Source organism: Panulirus ornatus, chromosome 52 (assembly GCF_036320965.1).
Source record: "Panulirus ornatus isolate Po-2019 chromosome 52, ASM3632096v1, whole genome shotgun sequence".
NCBI lineage: Eukaryota > Metazoa > Arthropoda > Malacostraca > Decapoda > Palinuridae > Panulirus > Panulirus ornatus.
In genome coordinates, this window is record NC_092275.1 from 13,928,760 (window position 1) to 13,948,317 (window position 19,558).

At 44.5% G+C, this 19,558-nt stretch overlaps 1 protein-coding gene across 1 annotated transcript; it reads right to left on the bottom strand.

The window, feature by feature from the left end:
- Nucleotides 1-1,005: 1,005 nt before the first annotated feature.
- LOC139765088 (nose resistant to fluoxetine protein 6-like) lies at nucleotides 1,006-18,857 on the bottom strand. The gene is made up of 17 exons (XM_071692249.1): nucleotides 18,224-18,857; nucleotides 15,997-16,129; nucleotides 14,684-14,811; nucleotides 13,755-13,992; nucleotides 13,077-13,203; nucleotides 12,836-12,936; nucleotides 11,813-11,916; nucleotides 11,504-11,603; nucleotides 11,193-11,277; nucleotides 9,460-9,611; nucleotides 8,145-8,316; nucleotides 7,690-7,901; nucleotides 6,321-6,438; nucleotides 6,019-6,196; nucleotides 4,160-4,299; nucleotides 2,204-2,309; nucleotides 1,006-2,077 (listed from the first exon to the last, which is right to left on the bottom strand). The coding sequence occupies exons 2-17, from the start codon at nucleotides 16,104-16,106 to the stop codon at nucleotides 1,935-1,937; spliced, it is 2,214 nt and encodes a 737-aa protein (XP_071548350.1). The 5' UTR covers nucleotides 16,107-16,129; nucleotides 18,224-18,857; the 3' UTR covers nucleotides 1,006-1,934.
- Between the last annotated feature and the right edge of the window lie 701 nt (nucleotides 18,858-19,558).

Genomic DNA, 19,558 nt, shown 5'->3' on the forward strand with positions numbered 1-19,558 from the left:
ATTGCATGCTGATGGGCTCAAGAAATAAACTTTTATTCACACTCTCCAAACCTTTAGTATTTTAAAAACTTTGATAGGGTCACCTCTCACTTTTCTCTTTGAAAGGGATATCAGCTTAGACGGTGGAGTCTCTTCTTATAACTGTCTTAGGATGGGATCTAACTTGGTGCCCTTTGCCCATAGTCTTCAAACACTGAGTTCCTTTGGTAAGATATGAGTTCCACGCCTGGACACAGTATTTTAAGTGTGGTCTAATATAGGTTTGGTATAGGATCATAAATAATTTACAATCTAAATATGTAAAAGATTCCCCGATCTGTCCAAAGACATTCATGATCTTGGCTGCAGCTTTTGCACATTGTATACTTGGTTTCAAGTCACTACTGATCCAAATACCTAAGCCTTTCTTCCCTTGTTCCCTTTCATACATGTAGTGTTACATCTTGACTGGCCATTGTATATTCGTAACCTTCACACATACTTACTTTTTTCTTTTATCTTCCAAACTTGTCCACCGTTTCCCAGGTCAGCGAGGTAGTGCTAGGAACAGACAAAGAAAGGCCACATTCGTCCCATTCATTTTATAGTTGTCATGCGCAAGGCACCAAAACTACAGCCCCCTGATCGCAACCACGCCCAACAGACCTTTCCACATGCCCTGGTTCGGTCCATTGACAGCAAGTCGTTCCCAATACAACAGATCTCTCCAATTCAATCTATCTCATGCACCCCTTTAACCCCCCTGCATGATCAGACCCCGAGCACTTCAAACCCTATCCACTTCGTCCTGTTTCCAGATCGGTTTTCCTGTTCCTGTTCCTTCCTCCAGCCAGTTCTGAAACATATACCCTCTTAGCCAACCTCCCCTCATTTTGTCCATATGTCCCTTTTAGATATATGACAGCAGACATGGCAGCGAATGAAACCATGGAAGCTGAGGTGAGTCATGAGGTGGGTGAAGGGACTAAGGTTCTGGCAGCATTGAGGAATGAGTGAAAGAAATACGATATCATAGCTACTGTAAGTAACCACAGATATAACAGAGATAATGTGATTAAAGATATGGCATTGATAGGAACTAGCAGTAGTCAGCCGAGCCAGCTAAATGCAGTTGTGAGCAAAAGAAAACATGGAAAATGGTACAAAGTTTAGTGTTATTTCGTTACATTAAATACTGCTTTGCTTAAACCTATGAAATGAACATAATAATAATCAATATATGTGAAGAGTACAGTACAGGTCGAAGCACTACAATAGGAGGCCCTATTCTGACAGTTATCACAAATCATAGAACTTCAGTAGGAAGATCTATTCTGCCAGTTAATGCAAATCACTATTGAAAGCTTGCCTCACAGCCAGCAGTGAACTATTCAGTTTCCGATGATAGCTGTTATTACTTGTTTCTTAAAACCCAAACACAAATTATGCACATGACACTGAAATGTCAATTCATTGCAAAAGTTTTACATCCCGAAAAACTAAAGCAGGAAAACCAACTCTTCAGAACACATAACTAACAGATAAAGGCAGGTACATATTGTCACAGTCTGGTAGAAGTTAACTATCACATCTTCCTCTCCTAACTCTAATAAATGAATGGTGAAAGTGCTAAACATGATTAATTAAAGAAACTGATTAATTACTCTTCGTTGCACAGCACAGTAACCTGAAGGTACGGTACTTCAAGCACCTGTCAATAAATATTCCCTAGAGCAGGAGTGGCGAAATTCTCTATAACAGACAGTTTCATGCGACTGATTGCATCGTATGTGAATATCCTCCTGAATAAATACCAAGTAGGACGAGAAAAGAAAGAAGCGACGGAGATAATGAGTAAATAAATAAAGATAAATGACGAATCGCTTGAATTTGCTGTAAAGATGACTCCTGAAATCGAATTTCTTGTAATGGAATTATTCTAAATCCCGCATGTTTCAGATGTTCCGGTATCTTGCATTAGATGAAGAAGACAGTGTTGCCTTCAGGAGCTCCTGGGTGGAGGACGTTCTCTTGGGCTCTTCTTGTCTCATCTTGCTTGTCGTTGTCTTGGGAACTTTGTGTTGAGCGTAGATCTTTCCTAAGTATAGCAAGGAAACCCATTAGTTGTAAAGATAAACAGCAAGATCTCTTATCACACACTTTATGACAGGCAGATTCACAAAGTCTTGCACAAAGCCGATAATATGATTAAGATGAGGTTTACCTGAGATGGTCAGGCTAAAGAGGCGTGCGAAGGGCGCTTCTACCAACAGCGTCAGTACCAGGCTGGCCGCGTAGCTCAGTCCCAGGTCACCCACCACCAAGTACACCTGCACAACGTTAAGAAAATATCATAGATATCTATCAAAACACACACACACACACACACACACACACACACACACACACACACACACACACACGGGCCTCCTTGGTATATTGGTTAGCGTTATCGACTATGAGTTATCACGGGTCTGCCTAGGGTCGGACTCCTAATAGGTTCGAATCTTGTCGGCAGTCGGCTCAAAGCCAATCTCAGCTGATCATTCTATCCTCCGGGCTGGTCGATAAATGGCTGAGGCTGATATGTGTGTGTGTGTGTGTGTGTGTGTGTGTGTGTGTGTGTGTGTGTGTGTGTGTGTGTGTGTGTTTAGACATACAAGGGTAAAGAGACATGGTGATATATACAGAGTTAAGAGACGGGGCAACATTCGTGTAAAAGGTTTTCTTAGTAACTCACAAATATTAATCACAGATAGTAATCAGAAAGTTACATGAGAGCAAGGAATGAGTACCGTCAGGTAAAGAGAGAGGAGAACAGAGGTTTTGAAAAGAGCATCGTGGACAAGGTTTTAACATACGAGAAATTTACCATAAGTCCATAAGGAGCGAAGTATCAGTTACAGCACAACTGACCAGACTAGAGAAACCGGGGAAGAACACGAAGAAGACAAGGATATACGTGTAGAACTGGCTGGATGGCGACTTCAAAAGTGTTGTTACAGGGGAGGATGATACTACGCCGGCGTAAGAAAGGTAGGTAAGGAGAGGAGTCCTGGAAAGTATTAACAGAAATAATATAGTCAAGTTGTTTGAACAACTTGACCCATATATGGCACATGGATCAGCTGATATCTCTTCATTTGTGTTGAAGGGACGCGCTAAGGCTCTTGCGCCTCTCGAAATACTGTTTGATAGGACACTAGAGGAAGTAGTTGTTCCACAAACGTGTAAGAGGGCACACGTGACTGGCATATCACGCTGAACTACAGGCCTGTTTCTGAAAGGGGTCCGGTTTGTAAGACTCTGGGAAAGATATTAAAAAGAAAACAGATGACTTCCTATTGAGGAGAAACTTCCTAACCGGGAGACAACACTGCTTCAGAGAAAAGAGGTTCTGCGTCACGAACCTGTCAGACTTTAAAGATAGGTGAAGCTAGGTCTTAGATCAATGAGATGGATGGGTAGACCATGTGTTCCTAGACTGGTAAAAAGCCTTTGACACTACCCAATCGGAAGGTTATTAAAAGGCTAATGCTACGAGTAGAAGTAATAGGTAAACGTCTTCGATGGACCGATAACTATCTAATATGTGAAAGTGAACAAAGGACGCAGGCAAGAGGCATATTCCCCAGCCAGGCAGGCTACAGGTGGGATGTCGTAGGATTCGGTCTTGGGTCTATTACAATTCTTGGTGTAATTAAATGACATGCCAGATGGACTAGCTTCGTATCTTATTCAGGTTTGCAAATGATGCCAAGGTTATGAGAGAAATAGGGAACAAAAATGATTGCATCACCTTTCAGAGAGACTCTGACAAAATTTAAAGTTAGACATATAAATGGATAATGAGCCAGGAACAAATTGACCTAAGGATATAGTCAGGTCTTCAAACTATTACCAACATATGATTCTTCTGTTGTAGTTAGAATAGCAACATGGCCGTCGGTTGTCGCTGCCGCGTCTGTAAGACTAAGGAGTTAGAGGAACATTTTGCCTAACTTAACATGATATCAACCACAAGTTTTGCAGCTGTTGTCTTTACAAAATTATCTTTATAAGGTTTGAATACGAAAGCAAATGTCATAGGGCATTAAGGTCACTAATCATAGAGCAGAATAGATCGTTTAAACTACCTGAGGAGAGTTTGGCGACCATCAGTTCCCAAGCTTCAACTTACCGCAGTGAGATGGTCATAGTGTAGCTTGTGGGGCCTAGTGGCTGCCAGGGTTTGTAGTGGCAGCGACACCAGGAACATACAATAGGAGAGGCGGCAGAGAGGGGCGAACACTGGGCGAGAGAAGAACCAGGCCACTACACCTGCCGACACGAACCACAGGTTACATGGGAGTGAGGAGGGTGTTGTCATGGTGTTCAGTATGTCTGTCATTAGCCTCCTGTCATATAACACAATTAAGGCCTTCTAATGCATTGCAGCCTGAAAGAGCCTCATCTCAAGACAGCAATGATCTTCAGCAATACTGTCATGTATAATAAGGTTCAACTAAATGTGGTTTATCTTTTGTTGAGGGACAGTACTCATTGCTTTCTCGAACAAAAATATGATCCATGTATCGCCTCTTTCAGTGCGTTCTTGAGTCAGAATCTATACCAAACGTCATAACAGAAAAAGAAGAAATTAGAAAGTGTGTTAATGGATGATCCTGATGGTTACTGTGACACAATCGAGGATCCACAATAGTCACCCCTCTCTTGATAGATTCAGCAGAAATACCATCCACTCCAGCCGCCTTGCCACATTTCATCTTTCGGAAGCTTTCACCGCCTCTTCTCTCTTCACCAAACCACTCTCTATGACTCTCATATTTCGCACACCACCCCGATCAAAACATCCTACATCTGCCACTGTATCATCAGACACATTCAACAGCCCTTCAAGATACTCACTCCTCCTCCTCACTTCATCACTATCTGCTATCACTTCCTCTTTTGTTCCCTTCACCGATATTCCCATTTGTTCTCTTGTCTTTCGTAGATTATTTATCTTCTTCCAAAACATCTTTTTGTTTTCCTTAAAGTTTACTGATACTCGTTCATCCCAACTCTCCTTTGCCCTCTTTTTCAACCCCTGCTCCTTCCTCTTGACCTCCAGCCGCTTTCTGTCATACATCTCCCAAATCATTTGCACTCTTCCCCTGTAAGTACCACTCAAATGTCTGTCTTTTTTCTTTAGCAACTTTGCTTCTTTGTCTCACTACTCACAACCCTTTCTAATCTGCCCAACCCCGCCTTTCGCATGCCACGTGCATCTCTTGTGCATGCCATCACTGCTATCTTAAGTACCTGCTTTTCCTCACTAACTCTCCTCGCTTCATGTACTCTTACCTGTTGCTATTATACACTCAATCTCTCCCAGCATTTCTCACATATGTCTCCTTTCCAAGCTCACTTACTCTCACCACTCTCATTTCAGAACTCAGCTCCACAAGCTGCTACTCCCTCCTTAGCCCTAGTCCTCTTATGACTCCCTGACTTTTCTTCTAAGACATTTCGAAACCATTCCTCCCTCTTACCCCTGAGTTTTCTTTTTTCCTCACTCAGAGCCAGAATATCCAGGTTTCTTTCCTCAAACATACCAACTATCCCTTCTCTTTTCTCATCTTAATTACATCCACACACATTTGGACATCCCAGCCTGTTCTAACTTTCTGATGACGATAAAAAGAGTAGACTTTGCGCTCCAGCCTCGGAATTTACCTTGTCTATATTACTTCTGATGAAGAAGGATGATTCAGTAATTTCATCCTGTTCCCTTGAAACAGATTGTGCGGGTTAGTCAATGTTGGTGAGTTATCGCAACATTGCCAAAGCAAGATCATTAGTTGAATAGGCAGTATAGTATACTGCTACGTTACACTGACTGATGAAAAGAATTATTCGGTACCGGAGAGTGACAGGTGATTCCGGTGCTGAGAGAGAGAGAGAGAGAGAGAGAGAGAGAGAGAGAGAGAGAGAGAGAGAGAGAGAGAGAGAGAGAGAGAGAGAGAGAGAGAGAGAGAGAGAGAGTGTGGCACCGACCTGGCTGGCCCTTGAAGGCGTTGATGACGAAGAAGGCGAGGGCAGCCCCCCAGGCAGGTCTGGCGAGGGAGGAGTAGAGTGCTGCCCAGTAAGATCCCTGGCCGGTCAGGTAAGTTGGTGCCACCAGGACGGCCACCACAACAGCTGAGCACACTCCTCCCCACACCCGCATGCACTCCTGTACACACACACACACACACACATATACCCATGATCACCTTCACTGTAGCCAGAGCAATATCGGTCATTTAGTCATGAATGCTTATGTAAAAGTGCGTCAAAGTAAAGGTAGACATTCTCACCGGGGCGAGCATAAGGTTGTGCTCGTTCATCCAGTGATAGAGGGAGCCGGCAGCCAGCCCCACCAGGTACGGTCCTGCACGACACCATGGCACGACGTAGTACATATTGTAGTACAACCTGAGGGTGGGAAGCAAGGATCACGCTGGTGACAGGAAGGTATACATGGAAAGGACACATAAGAACACATACCTGGCTCAGGCTAGGGTATATATATGTAGCGTTGATGGGATGGCCTTGAGTAAGGCCTCACCTGCCTGTGACGTCTCAGTTAACAGAATGCAAAAGAGGAGACCTAATGGTTCATAACGAAGTTATACGTAAAAAGAATAAAAGTCAGAATATAGTGGTAGAGAAGGATAGTAAACTAGCTACCCACCTGTCCCTCTGGCTCAACTACCTGCAAGAAAGAGATGAGAAAATAGTACCATGCAGTACAATGGTACAACAACGCCATGGAACTTTTACGGAAAAGTATTGACCAGAAAAAGTTCCATACCAATTGGTCGATATCTTCCCTGTGGATGGTTTATGGAACTAATGAATTAATAATGGCAGTATGGATTTCTTACTGATGACTGATGTCAGTGAAGTACTTGTCTTGCCTCACTTTGAAGTCACTACATTTACTACTTCGGAAAGTAGTTCATGCCGCTGCTTCACCACTGTGTATGTGAAGATACTTTGGCCAACATTCCTCTCACACCTTCTTTTCACCTTTATACGATTATTTCTAGTCACTGAGTCTTTGTCTAATGTGAAGTAATTTTCGTATGTTATCAAAATTATCTAATACTGTGAAAACTTTTGTAAGGACTTCTCAGAGTCTGCAGTTTTTTTTTAAGAAAATAATTTCAAATCTTTGAATGTTTCCTTAAAAAGCTTACATACGAGTGAAGGGATTCGTTTAGTTGCCCTTCTTTGAATTCGCTCAGGTTTCTCTATATCTCTGATCAGATTTGGTGCCCAGAGCTGTACAGTGTTTTCAATGTAAAGTCTAACCAAGTGTATGTTAGGAGTGAGTGTCGTATCTTTTTTGTGTATTTCATGTTTCCATCAATACCAAGATCCTGTTGGTTTTATCGTATGCAGTTAAGTATTACTTACCATATTTGAGGTGGAGGTTTACCAAGCATTTTGTGCCAATGGTTTGTAGTTTTCGGTATCAACGTGCACAACAGCATTCTCCTGTATTGAAATCCATCTGCTGTGTCTCTTTTCACTCTGCCAGTTTATCTAAATCTATTTGGATCTCTGGGTAGTCTTCATTTGAGTCGAATATCTTTCCATTGTGTGGTGTGATGTGGTTCTAGAGGGTATGGTAACACTATGTGGTGTGCTACGGTGGTAGATGATGAAGGTAAAACTTACTGTGTGGCACGGTGGTCCCAGAAGGTAGCAGTTGGTGGCAAGTCATAGAGGACAGTAATGATGGCAGGCATGAGGATGGAGAGGACGAGGCAACTAGCCAAGGGCAGCCAGCGGAGTCGCCAGGTAGAGCAGCGGTAGAGAGGTACCAGCAGGAGCGGCGCCAGCACGTACAGCTGCCACTCCACTGCTAGAGACCACAGGTGACCCATACACTGCAGGACAATAACACTGATGTCACAACGGACAACACCCATACCATATTCTCGTCATATCTGTCGTGCCCTCTGTGTCTACGGACACCTGTACTTGCAAAGAAACTACACTCTTAGAATGACAGTCGACTCCCGCCTGTATAACAACAGTCTTATCTAGAAATATTTGATTAGTCTTGAAACACGAGATGGCCCAGCTTTCATTTTCTGCACAACTCTACGTCTAGGATGACATTGTCTTACCATGTCGTTGGAATCATTGAAGTTGTTAATGAAGAGGAGGTTAGTCCAGGCCGTGTTGGCGCAGGGGCGACCAAAGAGGGCCTGGTAGGTCCTCATCCAGACGGGTCCCGAGCCCAGGTACCGGAGGATACTGGCGCTTCCCAGCGTCACGTACATCATGGTGGGAGCCAACCTGCAACACCAGACATCTTGCTTTATCCCAGTGTGTCACCAGTTACGTCCAACCAGGTCAAGCAGGTAAGGTAAAGCCAGCCCATCCAGGGTTTCGACCAGTCTAGGTCAGGCCCAACCAACTAGACAAACAATGCAATGTCAGCTATTTCGATCAAGCCATATCGGCTGTTAAGGCCTGGCTAAGCCAAACCAGGAGAGTCAGGCCAGGCCGACCAGATCAGCAGATATGTGAAATCAATTTGACTTTGGTGATACAAATAGCAAGTTTGTCACACAACTTGAGCATGTCTACCAAATAGATCGTTAGCTATAGAACCGTCGCAGATTTTTCCCATGAGAAAACGACAGCTTGATTCATCAATATTTTCCAAGTTGTCAACGTTCTTAACATTAATCAGAGATAACAAGATAATGCTACAGTTTTTTTTTTTCCAAAAAAGCCAAGAAAGTAATTTTCTAACTGGACGTTTGTATGCATGACCACCGTAATCAAAACTGAACTCAAAGTGATGTACCTTAGCAACAGCATTGTTTGTGTGTGTACATATAACTACATTCGCCATCGCAAATACACAAGAAGGTGCACTTGAGAACTGCGTTGAGGCACTTCTGTAGTGTCCTAGGAGCAGACACTAGCAGTAGACATTGCAACGCAGTGCAATTGCAGTAAACACATTAACCAGCCTCAACAGATGTAAGAAATATTTCAGGCTTGATCATTAAGGAGAAAATGATTATCATCAGCGAACGAAATCTCCCTTTTCTATCAAAAATTGTTTAAGACTGAGTCAAGCTTAAAGACCTCTCAATAACAAGCAGTTGTTTTATACGAACATTTTATGAATAAATTCATATCATATAAAGTTTTTCTACATATGTTCTCTGAGTTTTTCATGTACCTTTGCGTAAAGATCTCTTGTAAGAGTTAATCAGTAATGGCGATTCAACAGCCCACGTAGGTTTTCTGAATCAATGATTCCTGCATATGTTTAGAAAACAAACATGGACATAAGCCTAGAAAATGTCAATATAGAAAGGATTGTTATTTCTATATCTTGCTATGGCTGTCAAGGAAATAAACTCTGAAGATACAACATTTTTCAAACATAATATTATGCTGGAGATGTGGCGGGAGATTTACCTGAGGTACCGCTGGAGGTAGAAGCTAGTAAAGGTGAACTCCTGGATGCGTTTCTTGAGGAATATGGACACGAGGAAGGCGGATATGAAGAAGAATGTGTCGACCGAAGGATAGGCGTTGAAGACCCACCAGTAATGCCAGTCTCCCATGTGCTGCGGGCAATGTACTAAAGTTACACATTCTGCTACACTGTATGGTCACAGGTCTTACTGTATGGTTCAAGTAACAACACACACACACACAAACACACACACACAAACACACACACACATACGCACACATACGCACACATACACAGATGTGTTGTAGTGGCTAGTGTTACTGAACATGAGTCAGCACGGCCTGGCCTGGAGAGGAACCTGCATGGGTTCGAATCCTTGCGTGGCAGTCGGCCCGCACCATACTCAGGTGTTCATCCTTCTCTCGGGGCTGGTGTTTGTGTGTGTGTGTGTGTGTGTGTGTGTGTGTGTGTGTGTTTAGCATGAGTGAATGTTTTACATACAGGTCATGTTACGGAAGGTTCTATATACAATACATGTAGAAAGTTCAGTATACAGAATGTGCCGAGGAAGATTCTATACACAAACTATTGTTATGGAAGGTTATATGCACAAGAAATGTTAAGGAACATTCTATATGCAGAACATGTTATGGAAGGTTCTATGGAACCTGTGGTGAGGGGGTTAGTATACAGGTATCTTTAGTAGCGAGCAGGAGGTTAGAAGATAGGGAGATACATTTTAGTAAGAGATGTCAAAAAGCAAAATGAAATAAGGGTGTATCATGGAGAAGATATAGACGATAAAACATTCATCTAACATTCGAAAGATATCACAGAGCGAGGAACGAATGTAGCGAGACAAGCAAGGAGGAACAGAGTCTTTGATAAATAGAAATTATGGATTAGGGAAGTGCGAATCCAAAACTGCTCCATGGATTTACTTGGAGTGAAGTGTCTCAAAGACCAGCCAATCATGTTGAAGAAACAGAGGAAAAGGATGACAACGATGAGAGCATAAGCGAGGAACTGTATGAGAGAGAGAGGGTTGTGTCTCACCTGCAGTGTGAGAGAGAGTTATCTCACGTGTAGTGTGAGAGAGAGGGTTGTGTCTCACCTGCAGTGTGAGAGAGAGTTATCTCACGTGTAGTGTGAGAGAGAGGGTTGTGTCTCACCTGCAGTGTGAGAGAGAGTTATCTCACGTGTAGTGTGAGAGAGAGGGTTGTGTCTCACCTGCAGTGTGAGAGAGAGTTATCTCACGTGTAGTGTGAGAGAGAGGGTTGTGTCTCACCTGCAGTGTGAGAGAGAGTTATCTCACGTGTAGTGTGAGAGAGAGGGTTGTGTCTCACCTGCAGTGTGAGAGAGAGTTATCTCACGTGTAGTGTGAGAGAGAGGGTTGTGTCTCACCTGCAGTGTGAGAGAGAGTTATCTCACGTGTAGTGTGAGAGAGAGGGTTGTGTCTGTTCTCACCTGCAGTGTGAGAGAGAGTTATCTCACGTGTAGTGTGAGAGAGAGGGTTGTGTCTCACCTGCAGTGTGAGAGAGAGTTATCTCACGTGTAGTGTGAGAGAGAGGGTTGTGTCTCACCTGCAGTGTGAGAGAGAGTTATCTCACGTGTAGTGTGAGAGAGAGGGTTGTGTCTCACCTGCAGTGTGAGAGAGAGTTATCTCACGTGTAGTGTGAGAGAGAGGGTTGTGTCTCACGTGCAGTATGAGAGAGAGAGGGTTGTGTCTCACCTGCAGTATGTCGCTTGGGTTGGCGGCCGAGGTTAGGAAGAGCATGTAGCGATGTGCTGCCACCACCCACACCGTGTTAACCACCCTGTAACACACCAGACAACGTTAGCCATTATAATAACTACCACATGATACTACAGTATCCCCCTACAGCCTACACTAAGTACCAACATGACACTACAATAACCCCTACACTATCACCACGATACCACAATACTCACTGCACAACTACCACCATGACACTGCAGTGCCCCTACACTTACTATCACCACAACATTACAGTCCCCCTACATTATTACTATGGCACTCACCTTAGACCGTCCAGCGTCTGGAGGTGGGCGTCAGCAGTGCTGTAGGACGTGAGTCTCTTCCAGTTCTGACTGACGGAAAAGCAGTGCAGAAGACGGAGACCTGTGAATGGTGACGGGTGATATAGTGGGCTGGTGGGCGTGGAGCCGTGGTGTGAAGTGGTGTTCTGATGTGGTGTGGGGTGATGGGTATGGTGCTGTGGCACGGGGTGGTGGGCGTGCAGAGGTGTGGTGGGACAGTGGACGTGGCTCTGTAATGTGTAGGGTGGTGAGCGTGGTGTTGTGGTGGAGTGTAGGATGGTGGAAACATACCTGGGGAGCAGCGGCAGGTGGCTGGGGCGGTGGCGGAGCAGGGTCGCCTCACCTCCAGTAGAGTGGCCGTTGCTGCCAGCGTCACCAGCATCAGCGTCACCCACCTGCAGCAACATCACTCCTACAGTAACCATAACACTACAGAACAACACCTCATACTACAACTGTACTACAGTAACCATAACACTACAGAACAACACCTCATACTACAACTGTACTACAGTAACCATAACACTACAGAACAACACCTCATACTACAACTGTACTACAGTAACCATAACACTACAGAACAACACCTCATACTACAACTAAGCTGTACTACAGTAAGCTATGGTACAGTAGAGCCCACTATAGTATATTTTAGTACTGTGTGCCTTAGAACAGTACGGTACAGCATAGTGTGATATACGAAAGTGCAGTGTAATTCGGTATAGTACTGGGCAGCCTGTCTATCTATGTATCTATTTCTCTGACGCCTGTACATTATGGTATAGTACAATACAGAACTCTACAGTATCCTATAATACAGTACAGTAATGTATAGTATGACATATTACAGTACAGTACCCAAGAGAAAATAGTACAGTGCTGAATAATAAAATGTAGTACGGTACTCTGTAGTACAGAACAGTATGCTATACCTAACAGTAATGTATGGAAGGAGTGAGTGCAGTGCTGTATTCTGTAGTACAACACAGCACCCTATACGGAGCAGTGCAATACAAGGTGACAGGTGGTGGGGGGAGATACCGATGTAGAAGGTGAGGGTGGTGGGTGAGGAAATTACGTGAAAGGTGAGTGTAATGGTTAAGACAGCGGCATGCAAGGTGAAGGTGGTGGATGGGACACCTACGTGCAAGGTGAGGGGTAGAAAGGTGAGACACCTATAGAATTAGGTGAGGGTCAACGTTGGGAGAGACATCTCCAGGACTGATGAGGGTATTGGGAGAGGCCTACATGCAAGGTGAACGTTGTGGTTAAGACACCTACATGCAAGGTGAGGGTGGTGGGTGAGACACCTACAAGAAGGAGAGGTCGTGGCTGGTCCAGGTGAGGTGAGGGTCGTCGTCGTGGCAGGTGACACTGAGAGTTGTGCCCACCTCCTGCTGCCGCTCCAGGGATTCCTGCGTCACGCAAGAAGGTAAGTGTACACACACACACACACACACACACCTCAAGATTATATCAATTTTCTCTACATTTTGGTCACCGACAAGGTATACCATTAGCAACATCTTTTCCACCTGACGTAAAGATACTTTACCTGCAAAAATTGGGAAGAGCAGGAGTCGGGGACACAGGTGGCGTAGGTGTGTTGGAACCTGCCAGCCAGTGACCTGATGATCTGCCATGACCCTCCCGTAGCTCCTCCTCCGTCCTCCTCGACATCCCTGGGTTAGGACGACACAGCTATGGGTCAACATGCTATGGTGAAGGAATCCACTATGACAGAGGAATATATGTTGAGGGAATCTGTTATGGTGAAGGAAGAATTGACGAATATATTATGATGGAGGAATCATTGTGGCAGTTGTGGGTATGGTTTAAACAGAGGGACGTACATAAGTATACGTGGGTGAGAGGGAAAGATGGTCAGCGGGCATTACTGGATTACATACTAACTGAGAGGCGTGCAAAGAGAAACTCTTTATGTGAATGTGCCTGGGGGTGAGGGGGTTAGGATGGAGCTGGTGTAATGTCTGGCCATCATCTGGTGGAGGCAAGTATGAAGATTTGTAGAGATTTTCGGAAAAGAGAAAATTATATGACTGAGAAGCGGATGATGATAGTATATGAGCTGAGAAAAGAGACGGGTGTAAAGAAATATCAGGAAAGATTGAGTGTAGAATGATAAAAGTTGAGAGTAAACAAAGCTAAGGGAATGGGAGAGGAATGGAAGGGAATGAACTTGGTGGCAATGAACATGTCCCAGATAACTTACCTGACAGTAATGAGGCAGTACTTGCCCCTGAGGATGGTGTTCTGCTGAAGGAGGGCCTCCGGGTGGAGTCCCTGTAGAGTAAGGTTGTGTGAGGCCAACTGAGGTTGGTAGGGGACGAGGTGTGAGGCGAGAGTACCTGCCAGGGAGACGTCCACACTCTGACACAGCCCAGGGTGACCTACAGCTTCTGTACCTCCCACACTCACTCCGTCAGATAGTTTACCGCTCGCGTCCCACACTGTCAGGGATGTGGACTTTCTCAGTAGAGCGGCCTTACACAAGGTGTGTGTGTGTGTGTGTGTGTGTGTGTGTGTAGGGGGAGGCAGGACGACATGACATCCCCAGGGTTGGAGAAGATCCAGGAATGGGGAGGGTCCTGGATGGAAAAAATCAAGAGTTGGGGAGGGTCTAGGAATGGGGGAGGTTCCAGGAATTGGGAGGGTCAAGGACTGGGAAAGGTCTAGAAATGGGGAGGAATACGGGAATAAGGAAGTGGCAGGGGTGGAGCAGGTCCTGGGCTGGGGAAGGTCCAGGGGTTGGGAGGTCCGTCGCTGGTATAGAAAACGTCAATACGACATTGAGGGAGGTAAGGCTCTTGTGGTACAATCTTCTGTGGTGGAAACTCATCCTCCAGGTTAGCTGGGGTCAGGTCCTCCAGTTCGTATCATCTTTTTGTACAAGAAGTCTGTTTCTAGATATTAGTCCTCGCGCCTTCTCTCCCTACTTTAGGTTTCTTTACATTTCCCACCTTAATTGAAAACTCTGCTCCTTTTTTCTTCTAATACTTTTATAAGCTTCCCTATTATCAATCTCTTTTGACGACTTGCTATATAGGACAGAGAGGAAACATGAAATATATTCAACTTTGTAAACTGACAGGAGGAGGAGAGTGAAGAGGAAGTGTGATGACGTCGACAAATAAATCTTACTTGTGTAACTCCAGGTGTGTGTGGAGGCGAGCGTGAGGGCAGAGTGAGCCAGACAGACACTGGCAGCCAGATCGTCCCTGTGTGAATTTGGTGTCTCCGTCGGATAGTAGTGCCTTCCCAGGAGCCACCTGCAGCAGGTCAAGTGTGTCACTCATTGACGTACCCACACACTCACTACGCCAGGCACCTCACTCCCTGACTAACCCACACACTGGCTACACTAGGCACCTCATTCCCTGACTAACCCACACAATGGCCATACTAGGAACCTCACTCCCTGAGTAACCTACACACTGGCCACTCCAGGCTCCTCACTCATTGACCCACTCACTCCTACTCCATCATGTACGCCATGCATTAGAGCAGCTGTTATTGTGGTCCACAGTGTACTATGACAGTGGTCTGTCATGGTGGAATATTCCCAGAGGCCTGTGTGGTTGTGATGTACGGGTGGCGGCGGTGTGGGGTAGGTAAAGAAAGGCTTCCATCTGCTGCTGCTACTGTTAACTCAGCTGCTGTCATAGGTTCCATCCCTACTGGTTGATGTAGGTACTGCTATAGCTGTTGTTGCTGCTGGTAGATACGAAGCTTCACGTCCTGCCATCAGAACTCCGTACGTTATCAATATTATCTTCCATGATAACGCCGTCGCTGCAGCATTCTTACCACACCTACTTGTGCTACTCTAGCCGTGTTTGTCTCTGTCACTGATGATGATAATAACAGTTACACACACACACACACACACACACACACACACACACATAAATAGAAAAAGCTGCATCTTTTGGGAATATGACATTAACATTATTTCAAAGTAAGCAGTCGAGGTCCTTCATCTAAACTGTCAGTTGTTATTCCTTAACTCCAGGTAATATTTCCTGTTGGTCTGTGGAAGGCAGTAGGTCAATCGAAGAAGCAGCTGTCAATATATACTCGCAGTGGTGGAGGGTTCGGGAGTGTGGTCTCTATGTGCTGGAGTCCGGGTGTTGACGTGGCTCGTCAGTCAGCCGGGCTCCAGGTGGTGGTGACATGGTGTGTTATGTGCGCTGGGATCCGGATGGTAACGAAGTGTGGTGGTCTCTTTGCCGGAGTTTGTGTGGTAAGGAGGTGAGGTCTATTATGTTCTGGGGTCCGGGTGGTGTGGAGGTTTGGTTTGTACGTTGGGGTCTGAGCGGTAAGGAGATGAGGTCTGTGTACTGGGGGTCCGAGTGGTAAGGTGTGGTCTGTATGCATGGGTCTGGGTGGTAGGAAGGTGTGGTCTATGTGCCAGGGTCTGGATGGTGAAGGGCCCTTGTGCAAGTATTCAGTACCTGAGGTTGGTGACGAGGTCTGGTCGATGTGCAGGGATGGTGACGCCCTCGGCTGGCCACACCGTCACCGTTGCCGTCACAGTTAACATCGTCACCAGCATCCTTGCCATCTCGACCTGTCACGCAGTAATCTCTGTAACCGTAAGAAGATAATGACCATTTAAATCAAACCAAGGATGCTAGTGGTAAGGACAGTCTTGTAATGGAAGTAACTTTTGTGTGGACACTCAAGAACTGTAAGAATATGTGTTAGTAAATGCCTAAGGTTTGATGATGTTCACGTGGAACATTTTATCTTGAGGGAAGGACAGAAAGAGTGAGTTACATGAGAGTTACTTAGATACACAAGCCCAAGACGATGTGTCTGGCCTTTTCACTGCTGGAACAGATGCAGTCCCCTGTAAATCAGTAGAAGAAAAGGAAAGCAAATCAAAGGCTCTCTCCCCACCCTGCACTCCCTCCGGCAACGCGCTGCACGGGAAACAGGAAGATAAAAATACCTTATGAGACTTTATTGGGACGTAGAAGTTACAATGAACGTGAATATTTAGGAGATTCCGTAACCAAAGCCATGCAACCCTTCATCTTTTTTTGATAAAGATAAAGATAAAGATAAACTTTGAGCTTCAGCCTCGGGACTTACCAAGTCTATATTACTTCTGATGTGGACAGATCATACAATAATTCCTTCTTGTTCCCTTTAAACAGAGGCTACACGGTTAATCAATTTTGGTACGACATCATACCATGGCCAAGGCGAGATCAGTCGTTGAGAAGGTAGCATGCTATACCACTACGTTATGATAATCGGTTAAAAGTATTCAGTACCAGAGAATGACAGGTGACGATCAAATCTAATCTTGAACATACTGATAGTGTTGCTTTGAACAACATGTTTCGGGAGCTTACTCCAAGCGCCGATAACGTCTTTGGTGAAGAAATATATCTTGCAATCCAAATCAACTCGGTGACCTCTAAGTCTGAGTCCATTTCTCTCTTTAGTACCCTGGTGCGACCGTAAAGAAATTGTCTATATCGACATTGTTGAATCCATTTAGCATTCTGAAACATTCTATCAACATGCCTCGTAAAGAATACATTCAGTTCTTGTAGTCCGTCCTCATATAGTTTATGTAAGTAAGGAATCAATTTAGTTGCTCTTCGCTGCATTGCTTTCGATTTAAGAACATCCTTACTTACAAGGATGTGAGCAACTCAGTACCCGGTGGACAGTACCGGACGATCTGAGACGGTCAAGAATTCATGTCATAACTGAAGGTGCTCAAGCCTTGTGACAGAACGAACACGCGATCGTTGATGCTCAAGGCTTGTGAGAACTACGTTGCGTCCGTCCCATTCCCACCCGAATTTGAGTTTATAGAGGGTAGTTGTGAGGATATGAGACGTAGTTCGAGTAAGAGACATAGCAGATATAAGATAAGTTGAGGGACGTGCCGCTGAGTCGTCAGAGTATGAGAGCATTTCATCACTTGTTGAATAACAGGATATTGTCCACAAACAGGAGGATAATTGTGGGAGACAGGACAGAACCCTGAGGGGCACCGCTAGTAATGGAGAGACAGTTACAGTAGCATTAGGGGAGACAGCTTCAGTAACATGAAATCACGTGACACGAATTGTTCAAGATGCATTTGTTCAAAGACCATAAAGGCGTATCTGTGGAGGGAGAGTAGGAAACGTTACTCTTACTTTGGATAAAGGAACATTTTGCCTCACGAATAACTTCTTGCAATTGTTTCGGGCGAGGATGAAACCTGAATGCGATTTGGAAGAAGGAAAATTTTTCCAAGTCTAATATGCCAGGTCCACTGCTCAGATGGCTTCAGAACTGGAGTGGTTGAAGAAAATAAAGTCTAAAGAACAAGACTTTTAAACCTCATCCTCGTAACAATGACATATCTTATATTTTGAAAGGAAACAGAAGCATGATCCGAATATAGGCACACAGTATTCTCCTCAAGAAAGAAAGAACCACAAGTTAGTCCAATCATCGCACTTACTGAATCAATATTGGAGTTTAAAGGAGGACAGCCGGAGGTGAGGAGGTGCGATCAGTGCAGGTATATGTGCAAAAGTGTAGCCAGATGGTCAAGTCTGGGTTGCGACTGTGCAGTTATAATACATCCAGCGTGTTCTGGAGGAGCAAAGCTACTGAAATGGGTAAACATAAGGTTTACATTTTAAAGCAAACTCGAGAGAAACTTACATATAGTTTAAGTTCTGGTTCTTCACACAGGTAGCGAAGGCGGTAAGTGCAAGGACTGACGCAGGTGTATACCCTGTTGTGGCAATGATGATCGGTGCCACAGATTCAGTTGGCATAAACTGAGCGTTCCGTCTTAACGCTTGCGTCGTCTTCTTGGCACAAGTCCAGTCTTTGGCAGGTACAGTTAGTGGCGGGACTTGGTCTTGAAGCGGGTGTGCTGGCCTGGGCTGGTCTCGTGTTGGTGTGCAGGAAGACACCACCGTCAGACTTGGTCTCCCTGGGAGGTGATGGCACCAGTGCTGCTGCCGGGTCACTCCGCCCATGGTTCCAGCCGGAACACTATATAGGGTTGGCCACAGGTGTGCCCGCTCACCTGTACTCCTGGCATCCGGCTCTCCACACATACTTAGATAATACCGAACCTTGCTATTACGGTCGCTCAGTCTCCCAACCGAGCTAAAGTACTTGTCTCATGCAGAGCTGGTCGCTTGAAGTTCCTCACTGCCTTCTAGAACTTCTGGTACTTTTGCCATATAATGGCACGTCTACAGATCTTAAACTTCATTTTACGTGAAAAAAGAAAAAAAAAATATTTTCAACTGCTTATAGAATAATCATGATGATAATACTGATATTACTTCTACTACTACTACTGATGATAACAATAAGATGATAATAATAGTAAAGATGATAGTAATAATAATGATGGTAACACTACTACTACTACTAATGATAATGATAATGATGACAATATAAATAATGATTGTTGTCATCATGCTTTACGCTAACAAATCAGTGTCATTAATTTTATAAAACATTACGTTTCAACACTTCATTATGGTGACAGGTAAAGTGTCTCATGACACTAAATCTAACATGACTATACTGAAGTTGACACAACATCATACTAAAGGTAACAATACCATACTGAAGTTGACATGACTATACTGAAACTGACAAGACTATAATGAGGCTGATATGATTATACAGAAACTGAATTCACCATACTGAAACTGACATAACTATACAAAAACTTACATGACCAAACCAAAAGCAGACATGACCGTACTAAAGCTGATATGCCCATACTGAAACTGACATAACCAAGCTGAAGCTGACACAACCTTTACGAAGCTGTCATGATCATAATGAAACTGATATACCTCACAGGAGCTGGTATAACCATACTAAAAGTGATATGACCATACTGAGGCTGACATGACCAAACTGAACCTAAATGACCATACCAAAGTTGACATTAGTGCATGAAGCTAACTCGACCATGCTGAAGCTGACATGTCCAGACTGAAGATGTCATGAACATTCTGAAGCTGA